The sequence below is a fragment of the Mustela erminea genome, chromosome 18 (assembly GCF_009829155.1).
Source record: "Mustela erminea isolate mMusErm1 chromosome 18, mMusErm1.Pri, whole genome shotgun sequence".
Taxonomy (NCBI): domain Eukaryota; kingdom Metazoa; phylum Chordata; class Mammalia; order Carnivora; family Mustelidae; genus Mustela; species Mustela erminea.
The window spans coordinates 45219639-45243274 of NC_045631.1; the positions used below are offsets into that span (position 1 = coordinate 45219639).

The 23636-nt window shown below is 55.3% G+C and overlaps 2 protein-coding genes across 35 annotated transcripts in view; one reads left to right on the forward strand and one right to left on the reverse strand.

Annotated features, from left to right (window-relative positions):
• The window catches only part of MAPT (microtubule associated protein tau), a 115943-nt gene that overhangs the window by 84748 nt on the left and 7559 nt on the right, over positions 1-23636 (forward strand). For 21 of the 30 annotated variants that reach the window (XM_032321020.1, XM_032321024.1, XM_032321016.1 and 18 more), the window contains 4 exons: positions 2327-2419; positions 5768-5849; positions 7202-7314; positions 10269-14440. In XM_032321020.1, coding sequence (XP_032176911.1) covers positions 2327-2419; positions 5768-5849; positions 7202-7314; positions 10269-10484 — 504 coding nt within the window. In that variant the 3' untranslated portion in view covers positions 10485-14440. Of the gene's footprint in view, positions 1-2326; positions 2420-5767; positions 5850-7201; positions 7315-10268; positions 14441-23636 lie in introns of those variants that run through there. The other 9 variants (XM_032321021.1, XM_032321023.1, XM_032321028.1 and 6 more) reach the window with 2 other exon arrangements.
• Positions 15654-23636, reverse strand: part of KANSL1 (KAT8 regulatory NSL complex subunit 1) — a 182916-nt gene continuing 174933 nt past the window's right edge. For all 5 annotated transcript variants that reach the window (XM_032321011.1, XM_032321013.1, XM_032321015.1 and 2 more), the window contains 6 exons: positions 23463-23611; positions 19800-19921; positions 19176-19233; positions 18829-18941; positions 17759-18011; positions 15654-17446 (listed from right to left, as the gene is read on the reverse strand). In XM_032321011.1, coding sequence (XP_032176902.1) covers positions 17219-17446; positions 17759-18011; positions 18829-18941; positions 19176-19233; positions 19800-19921; positions 23463-23611 — 923 coding nt within the window. In that variant the 3' untranslated portion in view covers positions 15654-17218. The remainder of the gene's footprint in view (positions 17447-17758; positions 18012-18828; positions 18942-19175; positions 19234-19799; positions 19922-23462; positions 23612-23636) is intronic.

The following is a 23636-nucleotide window of genomic DNA, read 5'->3' on the forward strand; positions in this document are numbered from 1 at the left end:
TGTTGCCCCAGGTCATGGGTCTAAGGGTCATGAGATGGAGCCCCGTGTTGAGCTCCACACTGGACAGGGAGCCTGCTTCCTAGTCTCTCTCCCCTTCTCTTAAAAAATAAGTAGGGGCACTTGGGTGGCTCAGCGGGTTGACCTCAGCTCAGGTCATGACCTTCAGCTCAGGTCATGATCTTGGGGTCCTTTCCGGCATCAGGCTCTCTGCTCAGCAGGGAGCCTGCTTCCCCCTCCTCTCTGCCTCTCTGCCTACTTGTGATCTCTATCAAAAAAAATAAATAAAATCCTTTAAAAAAAAAACAGAAGAAATGACAAAGCCTAAATTTATAAACATTTGTAGAAAAATATACACCTACCAGCAAAAAGGGGGCAAAGGGACAATTCATAATAATAATTTTTTTTTAAATGCAGAATAAGCCAACAATGCAGTCCCATTTATTTTGGTCAAAGAAAGCAAACCAAATCTTTAAGTGTCCGGCGCTGGCAGCCGTGTGGCAAAACTGACTTTTTCCATGGTGCTCATGGGGTAAATTAATCCGACCCTTTTAGAAAGGCTCTTGGAGAGTTATTCTGAGAATTTTTAGAATATTTATAACTTTGACCCAGAAATTCTTCTTCTGGGACTCTGCTATGAAAATAATCCATCCTATGGAAAGAACTCCTTGCAGAAAGATGTTCATGGTGAAACTGTTTTTGTCATTTAAAATAAATATCTGGTCACACAGATGTCACAAAATGGAATATGACATATTTAAAATAATGCTTTTCATGACTGTAGATAAGACAAATGCTTAGAAGATGATGCTACTTATGTAAATAAGACCCTTTAAATGTAGTTTTATTTATAGATCTGTGACTTCAAGGGAACAGAATGAAAAGTTGGTTGTTATTGGGTTAGGGTAATGAGAAAACTGTTTTGGTTTTTTGCTTTTTTTGACCTGTTTTTCAAAATCATAATGTTTTGTTACCTTTCTAATGGAAAAAAAAAAAAAAAACATAGCTTTTTATTTTAAAGGAACATAGAAGAGAATGAAAAAGGTGGGCAGGTGCATGCTTACCAGGTGTTTCGAGCCGGACCAGTAAGGTTAGGGAAAAAAAATGGGATGGGGTCCAAGAGAAGCTTACTCTGTTTTTATTTTGTCAGGCTAAGGACATCTAAAAATGATAAACATGATCTGCTACCAATGTAATTTAATAACTAATAATTTAATAAAGGAAAGGCCATTTGAACAACAAAAGATAGGATGGACAGATTTTGCCATTGTGTCCTGGTTTCCTCGTTTTGAGGAGGACCTTGAGGGCTGGCTCTGGCTCTGGGGTCAGGGTTTGGGACCTTTCTCCCCCCAAAAGCCAGGCCAGGACTCTGCAACACCCCTGCCCCCCACACACAGCCACCCTCGCGGGCCCCAAGTCCCCCAAGCAGCAACTCCAGCCTGGCTGGCGTTCCCAAAGGCCACATCGAAGAGGTTGGTGCCGTTTCGTGAATTCCAGAGAGCAACTGGTTCTTACTGGGGAGCTCCTGCTCGCCAGCTGGTGGCTGTTCTCTGCGCAGAACAGAAGTGAAGGGAACCGGAAGAGAAGCACACGGCTTCCCAGCAGGGAGTGAGCCGGGGATGAAGATGTTACCACCGCTCAGGCCCACCAGACTCTCCTCCTCTCTGCCACGGTTGTCGGTGTATTTTAGTTTTTAGACAAATTGAGTAAAAATCAGCCACCGCTGAAAAGGTGATGTCTCGCACAAAGAGAGGCCGGGATTCGTCTCTCTCCGCAGAGCCCTCTGTGTCTTCCCTGCGATTCTCACACCTAGCCGAGTGCCCCTACGAAGCCCCGGGCGAGCTTTCCAGAAGCACAGAGACCAAGATGCTAATTCTAGGTCCGGGTGGGGTAAAAAAATTCTGCAGGTGATTCCAGTGCCTCCCAGCTCTGAGGACAGGCACAGAGAGCTCTCGAGAATGTTCGGGCACACGGATGGGACTTTGTTTCTCTTTTATTTATTCATTCGGTCACATAATTGAGCACATCTCACTCCATCCCAGCCTGGAGGACGCTCAGCTGGGGTTTATAGGTCTCCGACGTGCTGGGGGGGGGTGCGAATGGCCTCCGGGTGGACGTGCTTTCTAGGCCCAGCATTGCCCGGTGGGGCCCTCGCAGTTCTGGAAAGCCTTCCTGGGGCAGCGCCCCTGGGAAGGCCTGACTCAGGCCTCCTGCCCTCAGCCTGGCGCCGCCTCTCCCGGCCACGAAGCTGGTGGTGGGGGAGGACGGTAGCACCGGCGGGGGGTCCTGGGCGTGGTGTGTCACTCATCCTTTTCTCTGGCTATCAAAGGTGCAGATAATTAATAAGAAGCTGGATCTTAGCAACGTCCAGTCCAAGTGTGGCTCAAAGGATAATATCAAACACGTGCCAGGAGGCGGCAGTGTGAGTACTTTCACACTTTCCCCGCACCCCACTGCTGTTCGTAAGAGGCAGCGTGGGTGTAGATGCTCGCGAGACATTGCAGAGAATAAACCATCCCCCGGTTCAGGGTCAACCTGTGTCCCCGGTACCTGTAGCCCAGGCTCCCCACACTGTGCCCACTGTTCTGGGGAGCCTAGGCTGCCCCAGCACCGGTGGGTCCCCTGGCCAGTGCAGGCTGCCGGGGTGGGAAAAGGCAGATGATCCTGCTCACCAGCTGGTGACTCTCTGTCCCAGACCAGAGACCGGGTCCTCACCCTGTAACACCCTGGGGGGGTGGGGGCGCCACCCACCATCCAGCACAGGTCCCTGGAAGCCCCACAGCCCGCGGGAGGTTGGGCCGAAGGTGGTGGCACCCAAGTCTGGGCTCGGTCCCCTCCTCCCCTGTGACGGTGGCAGGTTCACCTTGACAGCCCCAGGGACAGCTGGCCCGCCTGGGCTGACAAGCAGACGCAGCGTCTTCCTGTCCTGCCTCGGGCCACGAGACGTGCGTCCAGTCTCTGTTAATGTTTGCACCCCGCATTTGCAAGGCACGAGCAGGTCCCCAAACCTGGGCTCGGGCTACACACAGCCCCACCCCTGGCTGAGCCATCAGGTGCAAAAGAGCCCAAAACAGTGCCCCAGGGGACCCTGCCTCAGGCGGGCGGGGCGGGCAGGCGTTGCAGAAAAACGCCACTTTGTACCCTTTTCAGTCTGGCTTCCTCCAAATGTCCTGGGGGCACCGGAGTCCCCAGTGGGTGAGGACCTGAGATCTGGGGTTGGCATCCTCACTGCTCACCCACCCACTCTGTCAACTCTGCTGACCCCCTCCAGCCTCTTGGTGGCCACACACAGTAGGGACGTCCAGAGGAAGGGCACCCCTTCTCCCCGGCCCCCTCCCCTGCCTCTCGGTTAGCTGGCAGCCAACCTTTAAACCCATCTCAGCGGGAGGCCCAAGCCCCTTTGAGGTCCCCCCTCCCTGGGTCCGGGAGCAGGGATCTCACTCCTGGCTAGTGGAGCCTGGGGAATGGTGGCAGCCCCTGGCCAGCTCTCTCTCCAGAACATACCCAGCCCGGGCCGCACCCCTGTGTCCAGCAAACCCCCACCCCCACCCCGAGGTTTATTCTTGCAATGTGCCGCTGTCCCCACCCTGAGCACCCGGACCCCGCCGCTGGTCCCGGGACTAGCGTGTGCTTCCCACCGCTGCTGCATGACGCTTCGGTAACGCTTCCTCACTGGTGTCTGCTCCATGTCCCCTCTGTGTCCCCGGTCCTTGCGCTCCGGTCCCATTGCTCCCAGAAGCCAAGGGAAGGTGTGGGGACTGCCCACGCCCCTGGGCTCCAGGTGGCAGCTTTGACTTCTGGAGTGCTGGTGTTGCTGCAGACGTGGGCTCTGGCCCGGGGAGGAAGGCTCTCTGATGTGACCAGTCTGGTCAGCTGGTGGCAGGTGTGTGGGGACAGCCAAGGCTGTGGGGCTCAGGGGGCCACAGACAGCAGACCGCTCCTCCGGGTCTGAGTTCTGGGGAGACTGTAGCTTCCCACAGCTGCTGGCTGTGCCCAGGACCTCAGGAGCCTTGCTGGGGGGCACCCTCTGTCTGACCTGCGCGCTCTGCCTGCCTGCGGCTCACCTGTAGGAGCTGGCAGAGAGCCCAGGACTTCTCAGGCTGGCCTTGAGCACTGGTTTGCAGTAAGGGCTTCACAGAAATCTCTTCTCCTGGTGGACGGTGGCTGGGGGGCTCCAAGCAGCTTCCTGTGTTCTGGGGGTGCTAGACGGCGGGCCTGGGCCCCCGCCTCTGGCGGGCTGCCCTCCCTTCCCGAGCCTGGTGGTGACTTCCCAGCAGGCAGACTCCGCTCCTTGTCCATGTCGGGACCCTCCCCACCTCCCGGCTGGCTCTGGACTCCACTCCCAGGCCTGGCCTCCTCCCTCTCTTGGCCTCCAGTCCGCCTGGCCTGGCCTCCTGCCCTCAAGCAGTCCTTTCCCTCTGCCCGTCCAGGTTCCTCTGCCTTCCTGCACCCCTGTTCCCTGGCCCAGGCCGGGAGGGGCTCCTTCCCAGCCTCTCGGCGCCCCGTGCAGCACGCGCCAGCTCCCAGACCTGACTCCCTCAGAATCGTCCCCCTCCCCCGCCCCCGCTCACCCTCCCAGGCGTGGCTGCCACCCTGTGCCCCGCCCCCCCAGCCTCACTCCGCACACCCCACACAGGCCAGGGGCACCTGTCAGCCCCGCTCAACTCGCCATCAATAAATGGCAAATGCCAGCACGATTTGCATTCACTAAAATAATTTGGAATCATTCCAGATGATTTAGACAGAAGTAGATCTCCTTTTTTTTTTTTTTTCTGGTTCTCTGGCTCCAGGCCATCTCTCACCTGGGTCACCCCAGGGGCAAGGAGTGGGAGGCAACTCCCCACTCCACGGTGACTGGCCTCTTGTACCCACAGGGTGACCTCACACTGGTGGCTGCTGGCAGCTTTAGGAAGTGTCCGTCAGTGACCATCCAGGGATTCCCTCCTCCCCCGCCATGGCTATGGGGGGTGCTGTGGGCGTGTCTCCTCCAGGGAACTGTTCCTTGGGCTGGGACTGGTGGCTCACTCAGGAGCTGTCACCCGCTCTGGAGGGCAAGCCACGTGCTGGGCCCTCAGATGTTTCTGAGGAGCCCCAAGGCCTCCCCTACCTGTGTGTGTCCCAGTGGGTCCCTGTGCCGCCTGGCCATCTCCTATCGCTTTGCTCCCTGGGCTACAGAACCCAAATGTCCAGGACACTGTGTACCCAGGTGCCGGCTGGCTCTGGGTCCTGCTTGCTGACAGTCAATGCTCCCGCTGCGGTGCTGGGATTTGTGGGAGGCTGTCCTGGGAGCAAGTCCCCCACCGAGCCTGCTCTGCCCACTCCTCTCTGAGGCTCAGCCACCAGCAGACCCAGCTTCCCTGCTTTTGCAACAAGATTTTCTAAATGTCGCACACACGGATCGCACAGATCCCTTCTGCTTTGTCCCCACTTACTGTGGTGTCTGTGTCACGTCAGGGAAGAGTGACTCTTTGAAACCAGCGGTGTGGGCTCTGCCCCGTGACAGAGGCTCCCTGTGTCCCCCTGAGGGACGAGAGCACTCCGGTCCCACTGTTATTTTGTGAAGACCCGGCTCCCCCCGTGTGGGGCAGGGTTGGCAGAAGTCCGAAGATGCAGCTTCCCACCATGACGAGGGGTGTGTTCCTCGGGGCGCCAGGAAGCGCAGTCCCAGCAGGGCCCGATCTGCCGGACACAGCTGCTTCTCAGGGTGTGCCGCCCACAGTGAAATCATCCTGTTTTATTCTCTGTCTCTCGCTCATCGTCTCACCTCCAGGTGCAGATAGTGTACAAGCCAGTGGACCTGAGCAAGGTGACCTCCAAGTGCGGCTCATTAGGCAACATCCATCATAAGCCAGGTAGCCCCTACAGAAGGCGGGAAGGTCGGGGCTGGGGGCAGGACCGGCTGGGGGGTGCCTTCTCCTGAAGTGGCTGGGAGGGACGGAGGGGAGGGGCTGGCCAGGGGGACATTGGAAGTGGAACTTGCTGGGTCCCGGGAGAGGCGGCTGCCCTGTCTCACTCCTGCGTCAGGTGCTGTGCTGGCTAAGGCAACTCGAGGAGAGAGGGCAGAGGCTGGTCCTGACCCCAGCTTGTGATTCTCTGAACAGGTGCACATAGGGCCTCTGGAGCTGGGGGAGGGCCTGATCTGGCTCCCGGAGGCTGGCTTGTTTGGTCCCCAGCCCACGTGGGGGGCCACTTCACCAGCCCTTGCCATGCTCCTGCTGTGACTTTGTTTCAACAGATAGTACTGCTGGGGCTCTGCCATGCTTGCCTTTCCCCTCCCCGTCCCACACCATGTAGAAGCCAGAGCTAGTAGCTGTAGATCTCTCTGCGATGGTGGGACTGTTCTAGACCTGCTCTGTTCCGTCTGATAGCCACCAGCCACGTGTGGCTGTTGAGCCCTGGAAATGAGGCTAGTGCATTTGATGAAATGAAAAATTTTTTAAAATTAAAATGTAAGTAGCTACACATGGCCGATGGCTACCGTCTTGTCCAGCGCTGATGTGGACTCTAACTCCTGCCCGGGAGTGAGGGCTTCTGCCTTAAGCCCGATTCAGAGGGGCATCATTGCTTGAAGCGTTCCCGTGGGGAGGGAAGGCCGGCAGACACGTGGTCTGGACTGTGTCGCATCGGTTTCTGGCTTCCCTGGGACAGGCCATGGGGGTTTCGTCTCTCCCGGTGAAAACCATTCCTCGCCTGGGGCCACCATCCTCCCATGCTGGGAGCTGCTTTCTCAGGTGGCTTTATCCTTTCTCCAGAAAGGAACGGCATTAGTCACTTCCCCAGGCCGTGTCCGCCATGCTTGGGCTCGGCCCTGAGCATCCAAGGAAGGAGAAGGGTCCGGGCCCTGGTTTGGTTAGGATGCGTTTCGCCATTTAGTTTCATTCAAAGAGCTTGTTCCTTTCGGGACATTGGCATAGAAAGACTTCACTCTCTGCAAGCTTAGAGTGCGGAGCCGTTCCTCCCGGACTGAGCTGTCCGAGACCTGTGCGGTAACAAAGGAGGAAGCGTTTGTTGAGCGAATATTGGATGCCCACTGTGATGAGAGAAATGCAGCAAGCTGGCATCAGGCCCTTTGGAAGGGCTTACCTGGGCCCCAAGCACCTTCTAATTGAAGGGTAGTCCTACACCCTCGGAGAGGCGGGCGTCCTCCCGGCATGACGCGCTCTGCCCTCCTTCAAGGAGCCGTGCCCCATGTGCCTTGTTTCAGGAGGCGGCCAGGTGGAAGTCAAGTCGGAGAAGCTGGACTTCAAGGACAGAGTCCAGTCGAAGATTGGGTCCCTGGACAATATCACCCACGTCCCTGGCGGAGGGAATAAAAAGGTAAGCGGGGCAGGGTGGGGAGGAGGCTGCACTTGCATGTGGCCGTGAACGCTTTCGCAGCCTGGTCCCGTTCTCCAGAGGAGGAAAGCCGAGGGGCCTGTCTTGGTCGGCTTGATGGGGATTCTCAGCAGGACTGTGATTGCCAGATTTGATGTCCCCCCGCCCTTCCCCCAGACTCTGATGGGTCTCAGGGGCCGCCTGGGCACCTGGAGTTTCGAAAGCTCCCAGAGGATTCGTCTGTGCCCTTGAAGGTGAGAGCCGCAGTCCTCGGCGACAGCAGTCGGCCGGCGGCTGGCAAGCATCCGCGCAAGGAGGCAGGGGCCCCAGAGCCCGCCCCAGCGCACCACGAACAAGTCATGGGAACATAACCTAATTTTCTAAATGGGTCACTAGGCAGTTAGAGCAAAACAATGCTGCTGAAATCCAGGTTCCTGCAGAGCACCTGCCTGTCTGGCACAGAAATGTCCGCGGGGAGGCTGCTGGCCCGAGATCTCGGGGATCCCTGCAGTTTCTCGAGTCTCCGGGTCTCGCTGTGTGAGCGTGGGGGAGGGGGACAAGAGGATGCGTGTGGCCCTGAGCAGGCTTCTGCTGGGGGCGTCACAGGATGTGGGCTCGTGGCTGCCCTTTTCCTCTTTTGCAGAAATGCAGCCAAAACGCCCTCTGGGGGGGTTCCCACGCATGCCCGCCGTGAAGTTCTGGAATCGGCTCTTCTACCAGTTTATAGCACCTCCCAGCAGCTGACAGAGCTGTGGGGGAAGGAGAAGGGGGGCTTCCAGAATGGGCACAGACTCTGAGACCTAGCCCAGCATTGAGAAAGTGTGCTGCCCAAGGTGGCTCGGCTGGTTGGACATGGCAGCCGGGAGTCGGCTGAGCCAATCGCCCCCCACCCCCGCCCCTCGTCCCCAGTGCCTCCTGGGTCAGCACCGGGCCTTCTCGATAGACACACCCCATGTTGTGTTTGAGGGGAAGGCCCTACGGTACAGTTTTGTAGAAGCACCTCCTGGGATGGTCTTAAAGCAGAGGCTGCAAACTTAGGCCTGCCCCTCCCTGGGTTAAGGCCTTGGTGACTCCCTGGGTGAGGGAAGGTCTCCGCCCACCCCTGGAAGCTTCTGTGTCCTGAGCAAAGCTCTGGGCTTGACTCTGCTTGGAGGTGTGACCCTGGGCAGGATGGGCGAGGGCTCTGCACGCATTTCTCCATCAGCAAAATGGACAGAAATAGCCACATCCCAGGGTGGTGGGGAGACCCAGATGAGACCATGTTCTGGAAGGTTACGGGTATTTGTAGCCATCTAAGAATGTGAGTCCGAGTCAGGCCTGAGTGTGAACTTATTTTAACTCACCTCTGTGCAGGCTCAGAAGGGTGGGCCTGGCCCCCCACCCAGAAGACACTATCCTGATCGGACTGAGTCCCCCACTTTCTGATGTGATGAGCAAAACTGCTAACGAGCAGTGGAATACAGGGCCCCTGACGCCTGAGCCCCTTCCAGTTTGGGAGATTTGGGGACATTCCCAGGACCCTATCGCTTTTTCCTTCAAGACTCTACCATTAATGCTCTTATCAAAGGTTATGTCCCAACAGCCTTTCAAATACCGTGATAGGGAAGGGCTGTTTTTGCAAAGCACTGCACCAAAATGGACAAGATACCCGTAGAGCGTAAATGGGAGCCTGGCTTTTTGCTAAACCCACATTCACGCCCCCTACAACGGGGGCTCTTCACCCCCGGGGCCGAGGACTCCCGAAATCGTGCGGAGGAATTGTGGGTGGGCGAGCACATGCCTGCGTATACATTTTCCTGGCTTCACCAAATGGACAACGGTCCCAGGGCCCAGAAGAGCAGGGAATTCCTGTGTCCACCACGTCAGGACTCATCAGGGATGATTATAAGCTGGTCATGTCTCTAGCAGATGCTTTGAGTGTCCCGGGTCTCCTGTGGAGCAAAGACCTCTGGGCCTCTGGCTATGTTCCTGTTTCTGTACTTGACAAAGAACTTCAACACGGCAGGATTTCTAGCCCACCTGCCAGTGCTGCCCACAGCTGCTGCCTCCAACCCCCCCCTCCAACCCCCATCACCGGCGATGGCGAGGAATGTGTGTGGCTCGTGGCTGGCCAGCAGTGACTCTGGTGGTGTCCCTTACCCACCTCTGGCTTCTCCTTCATGCCTTTTTTTTTTTTTTTTTTAAGATTGTCTTTATTTATTTGAGAGAGAGCGAGAGCACAGGCAGGGGGTAGGGGTAGAGGGAGAAGCAGACCCCCTGCTGAGGAGGGAGCCCGATGTGGGGCTGGATCCCAGGACTCTGGGTTCATGATCTGAGCCAAAAGCAGGCAGACTCTCAACCGACTGAGCCACCCAGGCGCCCCTCCTTCATGCTCTCATTTGCAGCTTGTTAGTATCTATTAAAATCAAATGCACTTGGCTTTGGACCTTCCAGCCATTCTGCTCCTAGGATGCATCTCCCTGTGTGTGAAACGCCGTGCACAGGCCGGTACTCGGACAAGTGTTGTGATCAGCAAGGATGCGGGAACAGTGCGAAAACCCGCGCTCCGGGGAGCAGCTGCATTTTCGTAGAGGACGGTAGAATGATCCGCGGGACAAGCATCGGGGAAGCCAGGGGCCAATAATGGAAGTTATTAGGCCAAGAGACTGAAGCGTAAAGCATGTGATATTGTCACTCTGTGTATTAAATACACAGACACATGTCTCATAGATCACGTTTGTGCATGTGTGGGAATTTCTGGAAGGACACACAAGACACGAACGATGGTCACTGTGTCTGGAGAAGGGAAGCGGGTGGCACACAGGCAGCTGTGTGCAGGTGTCCCCTCTGGAAAGGAGATCACACGGCCCCGGCCGCCACCACCACGGCTCCCTTCCCCCTCCTGAGCCCGTAGGCAGGCCCAGGCTTGCCCCCCTTTCCGGGGCTTCGCTCACCCTCGCTCACCACCTCTCTTGCAGATCGAAACCCACAAGCTGACCTTCCGCGAGAATGCCAAAGCCAAGACCGACCACGGGGCGGAGATCGTGTACAAGTCGCCCGTGGTGTCTGGGGACACATCTCCGCGGCACCTGAGCAACGTGTCCTCCACGGGCAGCATCGACATGGTAGACTCGCCCCAGCTCGCCACGCTAGCCGACGAAGTGTCCGCCTCCCTGGCCAAGCAGGGTTTGTGATCAGGCCCCCGGGGCGGTCAATAATCGTGGAGAGGAGAGAGTGTGGAAAAAAAAAGAATAATGATCTGGCCCTTCGCCCTCTGCCCTCCCCCAGCTGCTCCTCACAGACCGGTTAATCGGTTAAGCACTTAACCTGCTTTTGTCACTCGGCTCTGGCTCGGGACTTCAAAATCAGTGACGGGAAAAAGAGCAAATTTCATCTTTCCAAATTGATGGGTGGGCTCATAATAATAAAATATTTTTAAAAACATTTAAAAAGATGGCCACACCCAACATTTCCTTGGGCAATTCCTTTTGATTCTTTTTTTTTCCCCTCTGAGTAGAAGAGGGTGGAGAGGCTCTGCAAGCTGCTTCTGGGGCATCTCGAGGGATTGGGGCGTCCCCTCTCTGCCCCATCCTGGGGGTGTCACAGAGGCAGCGGCAGCAACAAAGGATTTGAAACCGAGTTCCATGTTGGAGCTGTGGACGATGTCAACCTTGTAGGGGGGGAGGGGAGGGAAAGGGAGTCCCGGGAGAGCCGGTGGGGGGAGGGGGAGGGCAGAAGGGAGAGCATGGGAGGGGCTGACAGGGGCTTGGTGGGGAGGAGCCGCTGCCCTTGGCCACGAAGGGCAGCAGGAAGGACAAACTGCAAACTTGGACCAAGTGGCCTCCTGTGCTTGGTGGCCCTGGGTCTGCTGCGGGTCACTGTGCCACCCTCTGGAGCAAGACTCCGGTCCTTCCCCTATACCACGAAGGGACGCTGGTGGGAGGAGGTGGCCGTTTGGCGGGAGGGTGGCACCTTGCGGATCACTTCCTCGAAGACTGACCTTGATGTCCCCAGTGCTGGCCTCTTTCTCCCTCCCTGCAGGGTGGGGGTCCTGAGCTGAGGGGCTCCCCTTGGCCCCACAGAAACCCTGTTTTATTGAGTTCTGAAGGTTGGAACTGCAGCCACGATTTTGGCCACCTCACCGATCTGGGACTTTAGGGCTAACCGGTTCTCTTTGTAAGGACTCGTGCCTCCTGGGGGCATCCGCCTGCTCCCCAGCCTGGGCCTCTGGCATCTCTGGGTGTGCGGGGCTCCGGTGGGTGGGTCCTGAGCCTCCTGTCCCTCCCACGGCCACTGCAGCCACCTGTCTCCCCCACCCCCCACCACCCGCCATGCCCGTGTGTCTGCTGTGCAGAGCCCAGTCACTGCCTGTCCCCCTCATCGTGTCACAATGTCCCGAGTCCCCAGCCTCACCACGCCCCTTCTCAGCAATGGACGTTGTTCAGATGCGGGAGGCACCTGCTCTCATCTGAGGGGTGTGAGTGAGTGGAGGCAAAGCCCGGGCCCACGGTGAGACCTCGGTCTCTTGGTTTAAGCTCTGCTCACCAACTGGTGTGTCCCCCACGAACCCGATGACCTTCCTCAGTTCCTATCCCCCACCTCTCCTCACAGACGTGAGCCCAGGTGGGCTCAGGGAGGATCCAGGATGTTTTTGCCTTGTTTACTTGGAGAGCCTTTTCCTCCATGAGGGTCTGACCCCCTTCCTGAGCTGAGCTGGCCGCAGGCTGGCTGTCCCGGTTCCAGAGGTGGCACCAGGACAGGCAGGTGAGGCCCCCTGGGCAGGACCACACCACACCCCGCCCCCCCCCACTTCCACCCAAGCTCACAACTGCCAGCCTCTGAGAAACCCCCGCCACCGCCCGACCCCCGTGCGGACCCCCAGAAGGGGAGCACATCCCCTTGGAAACGGTCTGTCCCCCCGGCCCAGCTGGAAGCAGTGCCGACCGTCTGTCCTGCTGGAGCAGCTGAACATATACATAGACGTCGCCTTTCCCTCCCCGTCTGCATCCTGTCGCCTTGTAGTCGGATCTGTTTATGCTTGGATTCACAGAGTGACTATGATCATGAAAAGGAAAAAAAAAAAAAAGGACGCATGTATCTTGAAATGCTTGTGAAGAGGTTTCTACCCCACCCCGTGGGGGTCCTAGATGTCTCCCCCCTACACACACACTGGGGCCCGGCTCCAGGGGACCAGTGTGTCTCTACCCTGCTGGGGCCGCCCGATTGGAAAGGCTTTCACAGTAGACCAGATTGTGACATCCGAGGACCCTCCGCTACGAGGAAGGCCTAGAGCACAGGACGGAAGCTACGGCGCCCCCTCGCGGCCCCTGCCGGGGTTTCCCAATGTCAAGGCGGAGAGCGGCGGATCTCCAGGCCGGCCTGGTTTGCAGCAGGAAGATGGCCCTCTCTGGTCCCAGCCAGAAGCCCCCAGCAACCCAGAGAGGGGGTCTCGGGATCCAGTTCCAGCTGGGGAGAGGTCCACAGCCCCTCCTCAGCCCAGAATGCTGTGGAAGGCAGCCCGGGTCTCCCCACTGCATCCCCACAGCCACGGCAGGGGTTGCGCCCGCCCTGGAGCAGCCCTGGGAGCCCGAGCCGCCTGACTGCAGAGGGGGGACCCGGCCCAAAGCCTCAGTCAGAGCCCCGCTTGCCCAGCACAGGGAAGGGGAACCGCCTTCATAGAAAATCGCTTTAGAGAAATTCAGCAACCTCGGGCCCAGTCTCAGGCAGCCCTGGGGGCTGGGGGAGTAAAGGGCCGCCTCTCCAGGGCCCAGGGCTTCGTTTGCAACCAGGTTTCCGTGCAAGGAATCATCTGGGCCCGGAACTAACCACTGTGAGGCTCTCCATCGCTTTGAGTCCCAGCTGTCCTTAGAAGGGTCCTGAGGAAGAGAAGGGAAATGCGGTTCAGAGTTGGTAGCTCATGGACACTCGGCCCCTCCTTGTGGCCACGGACTCTGGCTGCCCGTTCTGCAGTTGCTGAGCCTGCTCTGATACCTTATTCCTAGGGCCTTGCTCAGAGGGCCCTGCAGTCTCCCTGGTGGGATGGACTACTGGGGACGGCCTAGACAGCACTGTTTAGGGTGATCGGGTCAGTGCTGGCCGGGAGACTGCAAAGGGATGCTGGCTTGTGACCTTGAATGAGGACAATCCACCCCACCCCACCCCACCCCACCCCTGCTCCAGGGCTGGGCACTCTGCCACCCTCATTGCCCCCACCTCCACGGTCGGTCAGTGTCCCTTGGGTGGGCCAGACAGGCTGTGCTGTACGCCTGGTCCCTTCGAGCCCTCCACTCACTTATCAGTAGTTCCATTTAAATTGACTTCAATGCGGAGACTGTATCCTGTTTGCTTGTCGTGCTTCTGGGGGGAGGGGGGGAGGAACCTGTAAGATAGTTACCAAGGGCAGAGGGAAGTCTTGGAGGGTAGCAGTTCAACCACCTTGTAACCCTTTTCTTCAGATCACCCACGGTTTGCTAGAGGTCCCTGGGGTTTCACCTCTCCCCTGCCAGGTTTCCCGAGCGCAGCGGGCGGCTGGCTCGCGCTGTCTCCCACCCAGCCCAGCGCAGGCAGCAAGGCTCGTGGAGGAGCCTGGATACACAACTGCCCTCTCAGGGGGCCCCTAGGCCCCCTAGGCCCCCAGCCCTGCCTCCCGCAGACCCTGGCATCCTTCCATCTAAGCCACTGGCACCTCTTTGTCACCTTTCCCGCCAGCTCTGGCCACGCAGCCTGCCCTCCTGGCAGCTGCAAGTGTTCCTCCTTTACCTTCTTCTATCTTGTCCCCAAGTAGACCCAACAAGGTGGGGACGAGGGCGGAGGTGGAGGTGGTCAGCTTGTCCCATCTACCGGCTTGTGGCTTTGAGACTTCTGGTTTCTCTTCAGCTTCGAAAAGGGTTACCCTGGGCACTGGCCCAGAGTTGCCCCTCCTAATGGACTTTGCCCTGTGAATTTGCAGTGTTGGACAGGACAATTTCTGGCACTTGCAAGTCCCACAATTTCTTCGGTAATTCTGAGGGTGGGGGGAGGGACATGAAACCATCTTAGCTTAGCTTCCTGTCTGTGAATGTCCCTATGGTGTACTGTGTGTTTTAACAAATGATTTACACTGATTGTTGCTGTAAAAGTGAATTTGGAAATAAAGTTATTACTGATTAAATAAGGTCTCCGTGTGTGGATTCAAATAAGAAAATAATTGAGGATGTAGGATTTCCAAGTCTTTTCCCAACCCGAGAACATGGCTCTGAACAGGGAAATGTCAAGGTTGCTAAAACCTGGACATCAGAACTTAACAGCTCTCTCCCGCGCCCAGGAGATGCAAGAAGAGTTCTCAGACTTGTTCTTTCTGCACGGACTCAGACCGCTGCTCGCAAACCACCCCGGTCCGACTCACAACGGCAGCACCGCCCCTGGGGCCGAGCTCAAGAAGCTGCGTGCTCCCAGTCCGCCAGACCCACGCCAGCCTACTGCCACCAGACAGGCGGGGATAGTGGGGGAGATCGGTTTTGGTCCCTAGACCTGCGAGTCAGTCCAGCTGAATCTGCCTTCCTCTTTCCTTTGGATCCTTACTTAGATGGGGGGGAAGAGGTCTGCTGCGTCAGGACAGGAACACCGCGTAGCCCACAAAGGAAACAAGAACAGAAAACCGTAACCCACTGAATTATTTAGTAATCAGGTCAAGGCGCTAACAAGGAACCCTTAGATCTTCATACAAAGTTGCAACTTTGTATGCACCCCCCACTCCCATCCCTGCTTGAGCCCCTGTGGGCAGAAGCTCCCACAGAAGCGACAGGGCAACTAGAGAGAAATGCCACCTCCAGACTCAGGGGCTTCTCTGCCAGGACAGGGGGCTTCCCTGGTGGCATCGACTGCACTGCCATCAGAAGGAAGAGAGTAAACAGGGATCAGGCCTGCCCACTTCCGTGTCTTGCACAAAGAGAATCCAGCACTGAGCCGCCTCAGAAAAATGATGTTACAAAGTATATATACATTCTCACTGACCCCAACCCTGGGGTGGGGGAAGCCAAGAAAAAAAACAAAGCGAGAGGTGGTATCTCTCTTAAGAGTTTAACAATTCAGAATAGATATGAAATGTCATACTGCTGGTCTCACTAGGGAAAGGCAATGATCAAACGATCTATCTCTTACATCCAACAAGAAGATTATCTACGGAGATCCCCTGTCCTCTGGGTCCCCTCACCCCCCACCTCCCCCGACAACATCCTTTTCCTAGTGACCATCAGGTGACCCTGCGAGGTGCCCAGAGACAGAATGGAGACTCCCCAAGAACTGCTCAGCAGGGCAGGGGCCCGGGTTGCCACCATGGCCCTGCAGAGCCAGTCCAATGTCAAGAAAGGCCTGGCAACACAACATTCTGTAACTTTTTTTTTTATTATTTTTTTTCAATTTTTCCTTCCTTTTTTTTTTTTAAGCACTAGTCTGTGCTTTGCGAACAGAATCAAGACATTAACAAAGATCAGCTTCTCTGAAGAAAAGCATTTCTATAGAACAAAGACAGCTACATGTTTCGCTGCCAATACACAGCTCAAAGCAGGAAAAGAAAATATTTACAAAATACAAGGTTTTTTTTTCCATTTTTGTTTTTGTTTTTTTTTTTTTAACAATGCTAAAAGGGTTATTCAGAATTTTCAACCTTATAAATAGAAGAAGCACTTTATGCATAGGGATATGGTGCATTATTGTTTTTTTAAAGAAACAATGACAAACCCTTTAACTTGCAAACAGAATCAAAAAAAAAAAATCACTAATGTTGAAAATTGTGAAAAAACCCCAACCATTAAGCAGTCTGTCTACTATTTTTATACGATTACAAAATGGCAACAACAAAAAAAAATAAAAATAAAGAAGTCCTTATTGCCCCCCCTTTTGGTGATGTGATCATACATGAGACAGGCACAAGGTTAACCAAGGGGGGTGGTGAGGGAGCGATGGGAACCACAGCTGGGACCAGACGACGTTCCACAGGCAAGGGGAGCATGGAAGAGGAAAAGGTCTAACTGACACCGACAGGGAACCGGATGTGAAGGAAACGGAACTAAATGCATCTGTGACAACAGAATCATACAGGGAAGATGGCTGCTCGTGTCCCTGACCCCCCAGTTTGCAGAGGAGTGGGAATGAAGTTAAGTAGCCCTAACCCTACCGTCACAGACAAGGACAGGTGGTAAAAACGTCCCGAGTGGAAGGACTGGTGCGTACAGGTATGTGGACAGTGTCGGGGAGCAGACAACAGGGCACGAAGGGGCAGGACGGGGACCTGAGCAGCCGCAGCTAGGTCACTGCAGTTAAGGAGTCAAAACAGAGATGACCAAATGCAGAGGAAACCCTAACTAGGTCTCCAAGATCTGGATGACAAGGGGAAGCCATTCTGTCGACTGAGAGCTCGGTGAGAACAGGTGGCAATTATGGCCAAGAGGCTCTGGTGGGGGTGCTCTAGCACAGATGGCCAAGGGGGACCCAGCCAGGAGGGCCAGCGCAGGGCCAGGCCACCACCGATGGCAGGGGAGGGAAGAAGGCGGGGCCCAGAGCAAGCTGTTCTCCCCTCCCCAACCCCCTCTGCCCACCTGGCTGGTGCACCCTGCCCACAGGTGCGAGGAGAGGGGTGATCATCTAGCATCGCTAAGTCCAGTGATTCAACAGTGCAGAGGACATGCCAGGACCAGGCCAGCAGGGTCTTATCCTGAACTTCTGTTTGCCAATTGGAGGAAGTGCTCAGGTGTGTGACGACAAAACATGGAAACCAAAACCAAAACAAAACAAAAATCAAAACAAAAAATACCAAAGTAGAATCTAAATTCCTTAAATTCACTAAAAACTGTGAAAATTTCCGGCATATGATGTTTGAATATCAAACGCAGAGATTTCTGAAGCTTTAATGCCAATAGTTAGTGAGTCTGTTTAGATTCTCGTCTCCCGCTCATCTGTGAGTTGGACGCTGAGCTGTGACCGTTGTTGCCAAATGCCGACTCTTGAGGGGGACAGCAGGAGGTGAGGTGGGGGCCACCTCTGCCTCTCGGCCAGTCTTGCTGCCCGAGGTGCGCCGAGTGCAGCGGGCTGCCCGTTCCTGCGCGTCCAGCTGGTCCTCACACTCCGCCTGGGGGCTGTAGGCCAACGGGAAGGTCCGCCGTTCCCACGGCTGGACGGACTGTGGGGAAACAGACAGACTGCCACGGTGAGGAGCGAGGCCCGGCCTACATCCTGCCCCAAGGCCCTCTCCCAAAACGTGTGGACTGAAGTCCAAGACTAGTCCCTCGAGAGCTCCTAGAGTGGTCCAGGAACACCCCCTCGGAGTGGGCACCCGTCCCATGGTCCCTTCAGAAGGTCACTTTTAAGTGCAGCCCCTTTAAGATGCAGAGAGGGAGGGGCATGAGAGGCAGACCCATCTTCAGGGGGTGCTGTCTCTTCCCCATTCTGTCCCCTACCCGGCCGACCCCCACGCAAAGGCAGTGTTCCTCACCTGCTCATCCAGCCCCAGTTCTGGCGTGGAACAACGGGTGTCCTCGCTGGCGAGGTGTCGCAGCGCATCCCGAGCCACAGGGGTGAGGGGGGCCGAGTGCAGTTCCGGGCTGATAGGGCTCCTCGGGGACTGACCGTGGGAGAACTCCGACAGAGAGTGGCTACTGCTGACATCAGGGGAGGCGGGCTGGGGGGTGGAGGGGTTGGCACTGCCCAGCTGAGGAGTTGTCCGGCCATCTGATGACCTGTAAGACCTGGACACCAAGGAGTGCAAATCTGAGTGCCTGGGCGACAGGGGATTACTTGTAGGTTGATTTTCGGGGGCTTGGGGAGGAGGCAAGAAAAGAGTATCCCAACTAGAGGAGCTGAGGTAGATGGACACACACAGTTCATTCCCAGGAACCATAAATCCCTCGTTTCCTCCACCACTCTGTACGGGGGCGGGCGACGCCCCGATACACAAATCTTAAGAAATGGTGCACGTATTGTCCCAAGAGAAAAGCCAGGGCATAACGATGCCAGGGGCCAATCTCTGGCACAGTGCTCACCAAATTCACATGGAAGGGAAAATTATCTAGGCTTTGAAAACTGTTGTCAAGGGAGAAACAAGGGCCCTAAATCTTTCTATCTGAGACTCCTGAGGGTTTCTGTGCCTCTGTTAGCCAAACAGAGACAGGGCTGGCCAGTTCTTTTGAGCAGGACCACAACCCCCCAATTCAACTGTCCCAAGGAGGGTTAAACTGTGGTGAGGCCTCCGAAGTGCCTCTGGTTCAATCAACACAACCCTCAACTGGCCCCCGAACGGCCCAGCCAGCCGCCAGGCAGAGCCGGGAGATCACGCAAGTTTGCCACAACTGGACAGCGACCCTACGGCTCAGCAAGGCTCCAGCCACGTGACCCTCATACCCTCATTAGGTCCAACAAACAGCCAGGAACGTCTGCGTTCTCAGCCCTCACCAGTGGACAGACACACAGAGCAACCCAGGGGCGGTGGCAACCCCGTGGACCCAGCGCCCAACTCCCTGCCCACCCTCCCTTCACAGGCCGGGGGACCTGTGCCTGCCCCGTCACCTGCTGCCCCGCCGCTGGGGTGGCACACTCGTGGTCCACAGCCACCGAGCCCTCTCCATCTCCTCACATTTGGCATGAAGGGCGGCGAAGGCTGCGTCAGATAGGTCTTCGACCTGCAAGAGAATAGCTTCACTGGTTCCCTCTCTCCAGGAAGCCAAGCCCAAGTAAAGCTAGAGCAATTCTAGAACCAGCCCCAGCCCTTACTGCGGGGGCTGTCCCCGTCAGGACAGGAATACAGTGAGCTTGTACTTGACACTCATGGGTCTTCAAGCCCCTAGGGTGTGTACGTGCGTGTGTGTATAGGCATGGGTGTGCGTCCTTCCAAGAGAGAACGACCATGCTGTTACCTCCTCATTTTCCTCGTCAGGACTCCCCTTCAGAGACCGAAGATCGACCTCACGCCAGCTGCCAAAATCAAGACAGGACAAGTGTGAGAGAGCAGGGCAGCTGGGCAGTTGAGTGTGTCTGTGTGAGAGCGTGCTGCCCTCTGCCTTGGTATTCCCAAGGCCTCAGAGAGGGGCCCCACAAAGGACAGACACAGGGAGCCGGCTGGGAGCTGTGACAAACAGCAGGCAAAGGAACTGTCCGCAGGGGACCACTGCCAGCCCCGGCAGACTGCTAGCCTGTGAGAGCACATACACGGGGCTGCCCACTTCTGAAGCTGTCAACAAAAGCGGGTGTGATTCCCAGGTGAAATCCTGCTTTACTGTGGACAACGAACTCACTACTGGGAAACACAGTGGGCTGTCAGACAAACACGGCTACAGCCAGCATGTGGCCTGAGGTCTGGTTGGTAGTCTTTATTAAGAGAACGAGAGAATGATATACAGAAACAATTTCACTGTTATCAGGGAAGAATTTCTCTTAAAGACATGACAAACCTAAGGCTAAGACCCAAACCTTGGGGACAAGAGGAGAAAGAGGCAGTAATGGAAGAAAAGGGCAAGAAGCCGATGAGCAAAGGCCTCTACCTGGGAGTAAGGATTTCCTTGTACTGTAGTTTCTCTACACGAGTTGTTGCAGCAACAGACATTGGGATGACAATGTTGTTAATGTCGAACGAGCTCTCTCCCCTTCTCCTCCTCACTGGCTGCTGTAAGACAAAGGTGGGTTTAAAGGGGTGCCTGGGTGGCTCAGTTGTTGGGCATCTGCCTTCAGCTCGGGGCATGAAGTGCAGGGTTCTGTAACTGAGCCCCACATCAGGCTCCCTGCTCCGTGGGAAGCCTGCTTCCCCCTCTCCCACTCCCCCTGCTTGGCTTCCCTCTCTTGCTGTGTCTCTGTCAAAGAAATAAGTAAAATCTTAAAAAAGAAGGAAAAAAAAAGAAAAAAAGTCTAAGCCCCAAAGTCGTATGTACCACTTAAAAAAGTGTATTTACAAGGGAGGCACAATTCTGCAAACGTCAAATCCGACACCTGGGACACAGAATAGGATGGCCAGTACCCGGCCACCTGCACTGAGGACGAGGTCTCCCCCTGTGACATCCTCAGGAGAGCCACCATGTGGCTCCCGAGTCTCTTCCTTCGTGGGCTCATGTGGAAGAAGACTTCTACTGAATTTTTGCAGGGGTGCTCACCTTGAGGCCTAAAGTCAGGCTGTGCTTCTGACTCCCCCACATACACTTTAACTACCCCCCTCCGTTAGAGATAGCAAGGGGAAGCAGAAAGGATGACACTATCACCCAGGCCCTAGAGGCCCCCACAGCCAATGCTTCCCTAAACCTAGTGCACCCTTAGGGTTAAGAAATGGGAGCTTCCTCATCCTGGAAAGACCTCAGGGCACAGGCTCAGCTCAACGGATCATCTAACCTTGGACGTCATGAAAGCACCTCCTTCTTGCAGATTTGAACTCTTCAGCTAAGTCTGCACCCACCATCAGCTCAGCCCTATGGGATATCCCGTCTTTTTGACTACTGGGGAAGAGTGGAGAGCTTTCTAGCTCTATCAGTGGAGCTGAGTGGAGGGAACAGAGGAAGAGGACCTGGACCTGGCCACACAGCTCACTCCTGAAGAAGAGAGATTTGCTTCTGCAGGTTGAGAAGTTCAAATTCTTAGGGAAGAAGACTAACAAGGGCCCTGTATCAGAGGACGAGGTGAGCATCTACAGCAGCTCGGAGGCCAAAGAAGGAATACAGGAGGGAGCTGAAGGCCTTGGTTGGTTTCTCGGACGCAGGCAAAGTCCACCAGCTGCTTGGGCCCAGACAGCGAAGGGCCCACCCTGAAACAGACACTGGTGGCTGAGTGGAGAGGGGCCAGAGGGCAACAGTGGGATGACACATGTGCTACCATGGCAACAGCACAACTGGAGACACCCAAGGGGCTGCATTTCAAAGCCAAGCCCCAAGTGCGATCAGCTCATGAAGCATGATGAGGAAGACACCATTCCCTACAACTAACCACCCCACTCTCTGCTCCTGGAGGGTGATACGGGATTGATTCAACCCATCCCTTCAGGCATTCTGAGAATGCCAACAGGCGGTGCTTCCTGGGCCAGGCCTTTAGCTGCTGTCGTCTCTCATGTCAGCCCACCACAACGTCTTTTTCCATTTCCTTCTCTGTCAAATGAGGACAGATGGCCTCTACCTCACAAATTTAAGGTAAAACTGGTTTACCAAAATGGTCGAAGAGAATTCTGCAAATCTTGCCTGGGTCTAAGAGCTAAGGCTCAGTGACCTCACACCCTGAAGCCTCTACCACTGGCCCATCTCTGCTAAAAGGACACATCCCATGACCGGAAGTGTACCTCAGGGGAGCTCAAGAGAGCGCTCTCCCTGCAGCCTGGTTAAGACTGAATGTGGAGCTGGCAGAAACAGGTGTGTTTTCCCCTGAATCTTCTGGGCCTGCTGTTAGTACCTTCAAGGACAAGAGACTGGAGTGGGCTGAGGACAATACCCGTGGAGTTCTGTCTCAAGATCAAGTTTTCTACTATGTATGTATATATGTATGTATGTAAGTAAGTAAGTAAATAAATAAGTAAGTAAGTAAGTAAGTAAGTAAATAGATAGATAGATAGATTGGTCAATAGGGCTTGAGCCCTGCCTCCCACCAGGCACTCATTGGGTCTAATTCAACTACTCTCTCCTGTTTAGAGCCAGAGGGGCAAAACAGGTGATGGGAATGGAAAGTGGTTTCTCAGAAGCAAGATGAAGAGTGCTTTGCCAAGAAGGAAAGGGGAGGAAAGGAACAAAGCATAGAAGCAAGCAAAAGGTTCTGGGATGCCTTCTCTACCAAATCAGAATCCTCAGGGATTTCCTTTTTTTTTTAAAGCCACAGGAGGTTTCTGAGGTGCCCAACAGCTTTCAGGCAGCGCTACCCCACACAACCCCCCACCCCCGTTTCTCCCCCTCATTTTCGGTATCTGGCCTATCCTCCTTCTTACTATTAAATAAATCCACACTTTTAGAAAACATCAGGCAGTGAGAGCCATAAGGGTCAGTGCAGATACAAAATCTGTACTCAATAATTAATAAGAAAAAATTTCAAACAATTCAGGCCTAAGGGAACATCCTCCAGACAAGGAGGGCTAGGAAGGGAAAGAGCGCTGAAGTCTCTCCGACCGTCAGATCTCAAGACTTCAGACTGGAATCCTCTGGTTGACTGATATCCTCTGATGGGAAACGGAGTTTGTGATAGACACTACACACCTATTTAGACCAAAATCTGTGGGTGACAGAGGTAAAAGGGAGGAATAAAGAGGTCATTCGGAAAAGAGTGATCTTGAAGAGCAAAGACAGAGAACAAAGCGAGCCCATTTGTGAGCTTATACGTTTCCTGAAGCGTGCTCTGAAGGGGGCTCTAGTGTGTGCACACCCCCACGAGTGACCTCAGTGACGCCGAGCTCACACGTGCATGTCATGGCGAAGAGCTGGCTCTGTGGTCACACGGCTTGGGGCTGAGTGGCAGTCATAACCCTCACAAGCTGCATCCCTTTGCAGTTTACTTAACCTTACAAAGCCTCAGTTTCCCTGCCGACAGAGTAAGAATCCCTCATATCACCTACATCTCAAAGGGCAGTATTGGGATTGAATGAGCTAACACAGAAAAGCATGAAGAACAGACACAAGAAACACCATTTTATTAGCACCATCACCATTATTATCATAAATACCACAGAAAGGACCAGTCAGTGGGCACCAAGAAGCTCTAGGTATATGTTTCAAGGAGGCAAACACTGAGGAATTAAATATGAGAAAGAAACTAGCGGGAACGTGTGTCTGGAATGGCTGTGCTGACAGCTTTCAGGGATGGCGCGAGGCCCTTCCTTCTCCCCTCCGCTCACCAGGAGAGTGAAACTAAGGAAATGGAATGCCTCCAGCGTTCCTAAGTACCTGTCCACTATTGCTCCTCGCGGGTGAGCTTCTGGAACCAATGGGATCAAAGCCATGCTACTGCTGAGTGCTGGGTGAGACCTAACCCCACAGACCACCTTCAGGGTGTGTCTCAGCAATCCAACTTCCCACCACGGAGAACACAAGGTCAAATACCATCCCTTGGACTAAAAAATGACACATCGCGGTGAGCTGAGCACCCCCAAATGCCCTAGGCCTCACAGCCCACTCCCCGCACTGTCCTCCAGAGCCCTCTGAGGAGCTGGGACTGCAGAGGGACTGTCCAGCCAGCTCCGCACAGGTACTTACAGACGCGCTGGCCGTGACCTGTGGGCTAGAGCTGGTGGGTGCCGACGTGTCTGAGGAGGTGGAGAGCTGTCGCACCAGGGGGCTGTGCGGGGGATGCTGGGCGGCCGCCAGGTAGCTCGAACTGCTCATGTCTGTGTGATGCTTCAACACTGCAGAAGTCAAGAGAAAAGAGGG